Below are 11535 nucleotides of genomic sequence, written 5' to 3'. Positions count from 1 at the left end.
CAAGCAAAGAAGTAAAATTTGGACAGGTGTTACAACTTGTTCAGCTGCTTTCCATACTCCATTAAATATAATTCAACTAACATCTAGAACTGTGCTTCCATCTGCTGAGCATTTTGAATGGGTCTGTCCTTTCTCCTGCCACTATGCCATAACTCTAACCACCAATGTGAGGAATTTCAGAGGGAGCTCATGACAGATGTGTCACTAGATAATAGAACCGTCACTCTGCATTCATCCAGGAACATTTCTTTATTAACAAGCACTATTTTACAGATAAGACATTGTTGCTAAATATCGAGAAGGCACATTCATCATAGATCATGTCGCGATGTCATCTCTGTGGAATCTATTCAGCTGCCAGCTAACTGCCCGTTTAACACGAGGGATGAGTCATTGAAAAGATTGAACTGTCTGCACACTGCTAAAAGAAATAGCTGGGACTCAGGAGCCACACTGCTGCCCAATGACTTCACCTCTTCTCATTGAACACATTGTAATAGCTGGTTATCACTTAGTACACATGTCTAAAAAACACTGCTAGACCCTTTAATTATGGCAGGTTAACAATAGGCTTTACTTAAACTAATTATTACCTTTTCCCCACATAATCTAGTTCATAAAGAAAATTGATCCAAACCTGCCCTCTAGTGAGCACATCTGTTCCACACAGGCAGACTAACACTTGGGTTACACACTGCCACCATCAATATGACATTTACTGAGGACAATCACCATGCATTTAATGACCGATTCTGTATTGTAAAAAAACACATCATTCTGTGTGAATTGGACCGAATTTGAGAAGTCCCCCTCACTGATGGAAGCCATCAAAAAGCTCTTCAGCTTATGAACAATCCCAACTCTTTAAGTGCAACAACTATGTTTGACGATATTGCATGTCTACATTTGTATGGGCTTAAGGAACAATATGTTAAAGCATAACCACAATGTGACGGCCTCGAGGTCATGTCAGTGAGAGAGTCAGTTCAGGTCTCCGTTTGAATGTATTCACGTTGTCTGTACAATACATGTGTTTATCAGGAATAGAAGAACATATCATAAACACAGAGAAGATGCCTTTTTCAGTTACTCCCTTTTTAATTTAAAGTAAAACAGGAATATAAAATCATCAAATCAACATTTATAGACAGGGAGATAATATATGACAAGGAAAAAAAACAAAGAATAAAATTGCATTTACATTGTGCATTTATACTTTACATTTTATAAATCTTTGCTATTTATATCTGGGTCTACTCTCTATTACAAACTGCGTTAGTGTAGCTACTGTGTCACTGTGGCAACAATTAAAATCACACAAACATGTTTTGTTTTTCTGAATTGTAATCAACAGATTTCAGTGAAGTGCTATTGTATGACTGCAGGTGACGGGCAGAATGAAGCATGAAGAGTCAGGCGGGGAAACAATGCAGAATGTATTCAGTATGGGAGTGAGACAGTGGATCTTTGTTAGTGTAGGGATTTACCTTACATCCCTCAACATGTTGTCAGACAGAAGTTTATGGGATTGTTGCCGTCCTTCTTACGCGAACATCGGACTCATTTGATGGTCCTCTTGTGTGTATTCACCCAAACATCCAATGTACTGGAAGTTCTGCATCAAAAAGAGAGCAGCTGACGCTCCGCAAACAGAAAGCTCTATTTGATTGGTTGACCAGGAATCATGCAATCATCTAAGCTGCTCCAACTTTAAACGTGTGACTCAAGTTTAAAACCTTTGATCCGCTAACAAAATCAGCTTGAAATCAGGATTGAGTTAAGAAACAAGCAAGGGAACGTTTTTTGTTTTTTTTGCTCCGAAATATTATTTAGAATAGATTTTTCTCTCCTCCTCAGCCAGAACATTTTGTTTACCCGAACAGCTGTCTGGAGACGTTTAGCAACAATACGCTAAGAAACTGAATGACTTCCAATAAAAGATTGAAATATAAAATAGAGGATTTGGCCAGGTTGCACGGCATGTCACATTTACTACTCACACGTGTGCGCTTTTTAAGAATGAAGACAATCTTTTTAAGAAAAGGTAATTAAAAGAATAATGTCACAGGGATTCAACGATTGACTCTCCCAGACTAGAAACAACAAATACACCTGTGTGTTTCTTATACATTCATTTTTGTTCACATTAGCATTATTTGAAGAGATGATTGGCACTAAACCCATGTTATGATGAGTGACTGTAGGAACTAAAGTGATGAGCACACTTTGAGAGGGGAAAGGGCGTGCAGCCTTCTAATAAAGCACCCACACGTTTAGGCCATAGATCCTTAGGCACCCAGCAGCTAACTGCGACACAGACACACAGGAGAAAAACCTTCCATATTTGATTTGAAGTGATGTGATTTTCATTTTGCCATAAAGTCCAGTTTCTAAAGAGCACTGAAAGCAGAAAGAAGCAGAATGAGTTCATAGTGCAAATCAGAAAGCAGGCTGCAAACTGGAAGAGGAGATCATAGTGACGGAAGAGAGTCCCACAGCCACTAACCCACGTCTGTGTTCCGCAGCACAGACGGCAAGATACATCCAACATTAAAAAGCTGTTAAATAAAATGATTTTCTCTTAAAAAATAGATACTCCTTGGAATGTATGAAAATATTTGAGCATCGTCCTATACAAACACGTGAATGGAATTCATTTAATTTAGAGAATGTTAAAAGTCTTATACCATTATATATACTTGTTTTTCTTTGATCAGGGGTCGTTGCTTATTTTCTAGAATGAGAAACTAAAGAAAGGGGATTTTCTCAGCTGAGGACTTGGCAGCAACATAATCAAAGATGAATGATTCCAGAACGGCCCATTCCTTTGAGGAGAAACGTAGTGTCACGTCTGTTTACCCACTTTAACGAGGGCCACTGTATCACTGCAGTTTTCTTAGCCGAGCAGAGTGAGAGTTTGAAGGGAGAGGTTGTTCTCAACCTGCTGTCATACATGTCAATTCAAGATATTGATCCAACTGAATTTGCTAATCATATTTTAGTGCATGTAATGGGTGCGTTTGTCTCACTGTACAATATACACCATTACATTTTAATTAAGCACTTTAAAGTCAATTTTGTGCAGTTTGTTCATCTATTCAGTCTTAGACTAAACTCCACCAAACCGGTACTTCAAGGTGGTTAAAACAAACAGAATAACTCACAACTGCATTCTGAGTCAGACTGGTTGCTCCCTTGAAACACAGCTATATTTAAAGCCTCTCTCACACTGCAGCAATCTCAATGCAAACAAATGATATTTACATTCAGAATTTGCTAGAAATTCCTGCACTGTTTGCTCAGACACTCACTACAGGAGGGTGAGGTGCATGCTGGGCTTTAGCCGTCCTCTTCTTGGCTCTGGGTCGGGGTCTTCTCTGGATGAGAGGAGCCTTCGAAGCGCTGCGAGGCCATGATGGCTTGGTGAGACATACTCTTCCTCACGATGTCGCCCTTCCTCCACAGGGTGATCTCCTGCAAACACACAAACACTCTTTTTATGAGACACGTTTTGTTAGTCAGGCATCTCAGCTAACCAGAGCAAGAAGCTAACGTTAGGCTATACAAAAACAGCATAACTGTCACATGACTTCCCGGAACACCGCTAAGCTAAAGGCAGCTAATGTTCCGTGTGATGAAGTTTAGTCGTCTAATTTTGACGTTTAGTCAAGCGCCTTTTTAAGACATGTTAAAGCTTCAGAATGACCAGAATGGGGTATTTACTGACTGATTTGATGTTGTAGAAGAATATGTAAAACATTTTTAAACTTATATTAACCACAAACCTTATTTTAGGGATCTTCAAGAGGGAGATGGAACAAGCCTGGAACTATGGTGTTGATAAATGATCTAGTGATTTACCCGATTCATCGTTTAACCCCATTATCTCACAGCCCAAAGGGACGTGTTAAAGACCCAAACCCAGATATATTCAGTTACTGCAACAGACAGCAGCGAGCAGACGCAGCACCTATCATGTGAGAAGCTGGAACCAGATACTTTGATTCAATCCGATGAATCCCAGATCTAGTTAGAAGTGTATATTATGCGTCTGGGGGCTGGAAATACATTACAACAACACGTCTTTTAGTCCATAAACTTGGAGGATTACAAAAACAGAACTGTCAAAAGGTAGCATTGCCAGACCTTACATTTCCCATAATGCAACACAATATGTCTTTCATTAGAACCTGATTTGTATATGTATTTCTTTTGAATCAAATCCAAGTCCAGTATGGAATAGGGCTGCACCATTTGAAAAAAAGCTGCATGTAACTTTTATTGTGGTCACAATATAGGGAATGGGATTGACCATTTTGTATCATTATTGTCATTATCATAGAAACATATATAATGATCATGGTTTGTTGTTTTAACAAGATCTGTACCCAACAAGTATGTGTGTTAAGAATACTAATGGCAAGCCGGGATAACTCCTCAATACTTCCTTCAAACATTGTATTTGACAAATATTGGGCTTCCTAAATATTGCACTAAGATATATATTCAAGTTTCAAGCCCAAGCCAAATTCTGTCCCATGTTAACTCATTATGGGTTGATTCTGGAACTCCCTCTGGTGCTCCAGGTGGCGTTACACACCTTCATGTGATATCTGTATGTGCAAGCTGAAGTTTACATTGCGTGTGAAGAGAGTGATAAAACATTAAATGACAGCATTACCAAGCACAGAATAATACTCTTAATTGATGTACCTGAGCATCAAGAAACATAATGAAGCAGCAGCTTAAGTGAACAGCCAACCAATCATGAAGCCAGAGTGCAGCATCTGTACCTGCTGCTTGAAGTAGCGTCTCTCCTCCTCATCGATGAGGACCAGGTTGAGGTAGTACCGCACCGAGTACTTCTTGTTGATATCCCTCATGCTCGGCGTCATCTCATAGCCTGCGAGGAACAGCCTGATGGGGATGGACTCTCCTGCAGCACAGCCAAGCAGAACCAGATAACATGTTTAGAAGTGGCCTTCAACAGATCCTCACAACGGCTCATGAAGACAGGACAAAGCTGCTTTACCTCTGACTGGTGCCCCGTCCATGATCTCATACTTTGCTATGGTGTCGTTCTCGTGGTACACGTTAGGACCTGTGCCGGTTGTCTCCCGCTTGATGATGTCAATCTCCATATGTTTGATCTTAATCCTCACCAGCAGAAAGTAAATCTTCCCTACAATCACATCTTTAAGGTGATACCTGCAAGCAAATGGTATGATCCGTCACACTCAATTTTCTGAAGGGAAAAAGTCTGATCCAAAAAAAAGAACTTTTACATTTCAGTAGATTATTTGACATAAAAATACATACTTGGATTTATTGTACTCAAACTCTATGTGTAGACAGTCCTCGATGCCCACTTCCATCTTGATGGAGGAGTTGAGCTCGGGGTATGAGCTGAGTGTGTGCACCACGATTTCCAGCTCTTTGCTTATGTCATTCAGCCTCCGGCTCACTGTGGCCCTCAGGAAGTAACTGGAGAGAAAGAAAGACCGATCACATGACTATGAAACAAGACTGTAACACTGTTGTCACAGAGAGGCCCTGTAAGGCTCCACATTACAAATATGAGTGTTACTAATGTTCTCCTCTGACCTGGAGTCCACAAAGAACACATAAGTGCAATGTAAGTGTGAAACTGTTCCTTTAACATTAGCACACAAAATGTTCACAAGTATGTCAACACGTCAACAATAGAGTGGTGCAAGACGATGTGTTTTGGTAGGTCGAACCTGAAGATAGCAAGACACGAGCTCCCTCCACCAAAAACGATGGGATTTCTGAAATATTTGTCTCCACTTTTACTATTTTTCAAAGATGAATGAAATGATCAGAATTGAAAAGCTATTAACGAACTACAGCCCCACCACTAAGCTGAAGGCAGCTCATGATGTCTCATTTAAGACACAAAGAAGCTCAAGACATTCACGAGTGGTATGCTTACTGACTGACTGTATTTGATGTTAACAAGTGTAGAGATACCATGGTGTAGTGTTCAGTCATTACTGTTATTTGAAGTGTTGGATAAGTAGAACAAAGACATGTTTTTTTATAAAGTCACATAATAGATCGGAATGTTGTGACATTGGGTGATAAATAAAATGGTCTTGACTTACACAAACACTGAAACATGCAATACATACATCTGCTGCTGTGTCCTACATTAATGCATCATGAGATCAGCTGATTGTAAAGATACATGTTCAACCTACATTTCAACATAATATACAAGGCAAATGATTTATGCAAACAAAGCTTACCGTAATTTGACGTTCTGACCGGTGTAAGACTCGTAGGGTTTCTCCACATGTGTGAACTCAAAGTCAAACGTCTGTGACTCAGTGAGCTCCCCGGGCCGCGCCAAGTCCTTCACCAGAGACACAAACTCATGGTGGTTCCCTCTGTCGTAGTACAGCTCTGCAGAGGACACAACAACAGAAGCAGACAGATACATTGTAATGAAGCGTTTGCACAATCTGTAACTCCTCCACCATATTAACTAACTCGGTTTTTAAAAAGGCCAATTTTAATTCTGCCACTTTGCCCTTTTATCCCCGAACCAAAGTACTTCTGCTTCTTCTTTATTTGAGACGAATGGTAGTGAACATAAGAGGGAGGGACGCGTGCAGCGTTGTTGATAATATCAATACGCAACTGTAATGTAACAAAGTAACACCCTGCTGTTGATGTACAATCACACTAAAGCTTATTTACAGTAGTTTGCTGTAACGCTGTACATGTCCTGCTGTGGGACTAATACAGGAGCAGATGGCCTTTTTTCTGTTAACTGAAAATGAAAATAGAACAGTACGCCCTTTTTAGTTTGTAAACAAGCTGTAGTTGGACTGAATATCTTTGAATGAAGTGAGCGGCTGGCTTTACACAGTGCAACCTTTGTGCAATGAGCCTGATTCTAAATGCATATTTCACAATTTTACTTCAAAACAACCAAAAGTTCCCGGCTGATGTAATTTGTAAAGGAATGCTCTTGATTATTTTATACATTCCTGAGTAAATGAAGGGTGTTTGAAGTTTTTTTTATCAAATTAAAGTTTTGTAATGTACTTTTGGTAAAAATCAATGACAAAACTTTGTTGTCAGTTAAACAGTCCAAACTGGGACAGGGGACACAAATTACACTTGGCTGGAAAACACTTTTTTCAACACATCTATTCTGTAACCATGAGAGGATTACAAAATTGTAGAAATATTAAAGTACTATCATCAAAGTGCAGTGTACGTATCAAAAGTACTCATAATGCTAACTCATAAGGGAGGCTGTGGCTCAGTGGATAGTGTGCTTAACTTCGAATCAGGGGATAGCAAGTTTGAGTCCCACTGCAGTCAGCATGTCGTTGTGTCCCTGAGACACTTCACGCCAAATTGCTCCTGTGGGGATTGCCCACAGTATTGAATGCATGTAAGTCGCTTTGGATAAAAGCATCTAACAAATGACATGAAATGTAATAATGCAGCTGAATGGTAGGACACTTGTCAACGTTAGACTTTTGATGTATTATTATGGGGTCATTATTGCTGATGCATTAACATATAAAAGCATGATAATGGTTCAGCTGGTCAATGTGGTTTTACTTACTCAATATATTACTGGGCGGTTCTATTTTGTTACAAGTTTTGTTTTTGATGTAAACTCTTAAATGGCATAGTAACTCGTAGCTTAAACTGTAAAATTCATGTTTTGAAGTTAACAGTATCTATTTTCATTTGAGGAAAGAAGTATCAAGAACAGTAACTAAATAAACTTACTTGGCTACATTTTCACACTGCTGAGTCAACTTCAGTTCCAGTTTGTTGTTTTTGGTTTGTAACATCATGCTCAGTGTTTGCTAATGGCAAAATAGCAACTTGTATTCGCAACCTGCGACTAATTACGTTATGTGTAACCTGCACTCTTATCCAGAAACTAGTTACTACTTCCTATGAAAGTCACAGTAGTAATGTGACAGGACAGGTTTTAGAAACAAGGGTCAAAGGTAAACGAGACAGCTAGCCAATGGCTGTGTCAGCTGATGTTAGCTTGCACCAACATCTGTCACGAGACCTGACACTTCAAACTGACACTTGTGGGCCGCAGTGTGGCGTTCAAGTGCTTCACTCGTGAAATAATTACCGTTACACTTTGGGAGTGTTTGGTTGTGTAGTGAGCGCCTGTAGCTAGCTCTCTAACGTCACCTCTCGTACTTTGTCTCTCGGCAGGCCCGCAGCCGCTCACCTATCTGGCCGACAAACTCAATCTTGATGCCGTTGTGCTCGAGCCTCTTCCCCGGGTACTTCAGCGTCACGTTGACTTTCCCAGACACCGTTTCCCCATCGTAGAAGAGAAAATATTTGTCCTTCCTGCCGTCTTCGGTTTTGTGCTCAGCTTTCTTTCTCGTTTCGGCGTCATTCAGAACTATATCGATGTCCGCACTTTGCCCGAAACCAAAGAAGCTCATGACTGTCACTGTACTCTCATGCAGCACACAGGCTCGTGCTCCTGTGCAAACTGCTCCCAGATTATTGAATATTTCCAGTTACAACAGTGTGAGTGCGCATGCGCGACTGTCACGTGAAGGAAAAGCTTCTCGTTTTTAACGTTTTTCATAAACAAAAGTGGCATACTCTTCATTAACACGACGATATATGGTTGTATGTGGCTATTGAAATTAGATAAATTATGTTGTAATCGCTACGTCTGCACTTTTTCGGCGCAGTATCAACAGGCGGAAGAAACTCACTCAGTCTTTGCTTCCCGGAGTGCTGTCTTTCAGGTACTCTTCACTGTCATGTAGAAAGGGTCGAACCCAAATCATTGTGCGTTCGGATCAATAGTTTTCTCCTTTATAATCAGTAAATGTCCTGCACTCAAAACGTAATCAAGTAAAAGTACAAAAGAGGCATTAGATAATACTCAAAGTACTAAAAGTAAAAACACTAAACGCAGAATGGTCAATTTCAGAATCATAATGTAGGCCTATTTTATAAATAGATTACAATAAGTGATTTATTAATGTGCTCATCTCTTGTGGCAAATGGTAAATGTCGAGCTAAATTTAACAAGGCTACTTTTTGTACTGTTGGTTAGCTTAATCCACAATAATGTCATAATTTATTAGATGATTTATATTGTATTGTATACATTCACATATAAATACAAGAATAAAGGTAAAGACTGGCCCAGAGTTCCCTTACATGCAAGACAAATAGGTAAGAACAATATACCTTCTCTTATTAAGCCAGAATGAATTCCTTCTTCCTTGTTCTATTTCATAGATGACATCTTGTTTCACAGTGGTTGTATTGTATTTAGTTTGCATGTGTATGATTGTTTCTAGATTTTAGGTCTTACTTTTATAATGTAAGCCATGTCATGTCGATCACCATGTTGATAGTGTGGTTGACTTTGGAAACACCAGGGACAATGTGCCTTGAATTTTTGGCTAAATCCCTAAAAATATGTATGTGGGTTTTTTCATGAATTGTAGAATCGTAGAGGAAAAAAACAATAAATAGATCTTAATATTGGTATTAACCTTTACTCTTGATTCTAACTTGTTTACTTTGCATTGACCTTTGTTCTGGATTTTACTCCAAGAAGAAATGTAAGTGTGATGTCAGTGCTGCACCACCAGAGAGCAGAGTTCACTAACAGGAGACAGATCAACCATCTTCACTTAACGTTTCCATCCCTGATTTAGTGTGCAATATTCAGTATTTTAAAGAAAATCTAGTACTTCATTTTTTGTTGTTTTAAGGTTTCATTCATACAAGTGTATCTGTGAGAGAATTAAGCAAATCAGTCAGGTTATCAAAATGTCATTGTCTCACTGAGAAAGCCTTTAAATCACAAGCTGCCATTAAAGAAACCCCATTCCTTACAAATAACTTTATATTCTAGCAGTTGTAAAGTTTTGCATACATAAAAGTGTATCTAATAGTATCTTTGTACAAGAAAAAAGCAAAAATCAATGATGTTAACAAAAATGGTTTCACTGAAATAGCGTTAAAATCACAAAGTGCCTTTAACTTGTTAAGCCCCGAGCCTGTTTTTCAGGTCTCAGGCTCGAAAATGACATTCCCAGAACAAATGACCATAACTTCTAAAAGGGTTAAATTAATAATCTTTTTTCTCAAAGCAAGGTTACACCTGTGAGTTGGATGTAGATGTGTCAGAATCAATATAGATGTTTTTATTTTAAAGTAAATTCAGATTGAACACAGTAAAGAAATGTAGATTATTGTGTCCGTCCAAAAAATTGGTTTTACTAATAGTGAAAACCACCCTTGAATGATGGGATGGTAGACTAAAAGCTTTAGGAATCCGAACTACAACATATAATAAGTACCCTTACATTTGACCTTTTTAGAGAGATTTAGCACAAAAAAAACACTTCTGGGGGCATTTGGGTGGATTTGACCTATCTCTGGCCCCCCTTGCTCGATTTTGCTGATTGACATCTCTTTCTAACCGTCAGAGCCAATGGAATCGAGGGGAACTCCCACATACTCCTTATGTGGTAATGTGTGTGTGTGAGACTGCCGCATAGCCAAGACCGGAAGCTGCGATAACTCTGGTGGCTACCATTAGCAGCTAATTTTTACTCTCTCCGATTTTTACATAAAAATTGAATTATGGATTATAAATCAAAACAATTATTACACAGAAACATTACATTGAATTTAGCTGACGCTTTTATCCAAAGTGACTTACAATAAGTACATTCGACCAGGAAGACACAACCTTGAGGAAAACAGAATCATATAAGTACATCAGGTTTCATAGAGCCAATCAGTTCAAGTGCTACTCAACTGGCTTAGATAAGCCAGTCCTTTATTAGTATATAAGTGCTCTGTTAGCAGTTCTTTGTTAGTCATTCTATCGCTCGAAGTGGAGTCGAAAGAGATGAGTTTTCAGTCTGCGCCGGAAGGTGTGTAAGCTTTCTGCCGTCCTGATGTCAATGGGAGCTCATTCCACCATTTAGGAGCCAGGATAGCAAACCCACGTGTTTTTGCTGATGGGAACTTGGGTCCCCCTCGCAGCGAGGGTGCAGCGAGTCGTTTGGCTGATGCAGAGCGAAGTGCACGTGCTGAGAGGGGAAAAAGTAGTTAGTGTGCCGGTTGACCGTCGGTCAGGTGATCCAGCGGTGAGTAAAGGTGAGTCAGAAAAAGACGAGCGAATATCGTCAACCTTTTTTTCAAAGTAGTTAACAAAGTCGCTTGACAGAAGGGAGGAGGGGGGAGGGGCTTTGGGAGGGTCCAAGAGGGTGGAGAAGATGGAAAATAGTTTTTTAGGATTGGAATAGGAAGATTGGATCTTGTCTTGAAAGAAAGTGCTTTTTGCCTGAGAGATTGAAGAAGAGAAAGAGGAGAGGAGAGCCTGATAGGTTAGGAGGTCATCATGGTGTTTGGATTTCCACCGTTTCCGCTCTGCTGCCCGAAGGACGGTTCTATTAGCACGCAGTGCGTCATTTAGCCAGGGAGCAGGAGGGGACTGACGAGCCTGCCGAGATGTGAGAGGACAGAGAG

At 39.7% G+C, this 11535-nt stretch overlaps 1 protein-coding gene across 1 annotated transcript; it reads right to left on the bottom strand.

Annotated features, from left to right (window-relative positions):
- Positions 1 to 1076: 1076 nt before the first annotated feature.
- On the bottom strand, positions 1077 to 8666 carry LOC117458287 (vacuolar protein sorting-associated protein 26B-like). The gene is made up of 6 exons (XM_034098666.2): positions 8243 to 8666; positions 6270 to 6426; positions 5320 to 5484; positions 5033 to 5208; positions 4794 to 4936; positions 1077 to 3474 (listed from the first exon to the last, which is right to left on the bottom strand). The coding sequence occupies exons 1-6, from the start codon at positions 8463 to 8465 to the stop codon at positions 3340 to 3342; spliced, it is 999 nt and encodes a 332-aa protein (XP_033954557.1). The 5' UTR covers positions 8466 to 8666; the 3' UTR covers positions 1077 to 3339.
- Between the last annotated feature and the right edge of the window lie 2869 nt (positions 8667 to 11535).

The sequence above is a fragment of the Pseudochaenichthys georgianus genome, chromosome 14 (assembly GCF_902827115.2).
Source record: "Pseudochaenichthys georgianus chromosome 14, fPseGeo1.2, whole genome shotgun sequence".
In the NCBI taxonomy this organism is placed as follows: domain Eukaryota; kingdom Metazoa; phylum Chordata; class Actinopteri; order Perciformes; family Channichthyidae; genus Pseudochaenichthys; species Pseudochaenichthys georgianus.
Note: the sequence above shows the minus strand (reverse complement) of the source record. Positions and strands in the feature narration are given on the sequence as shown.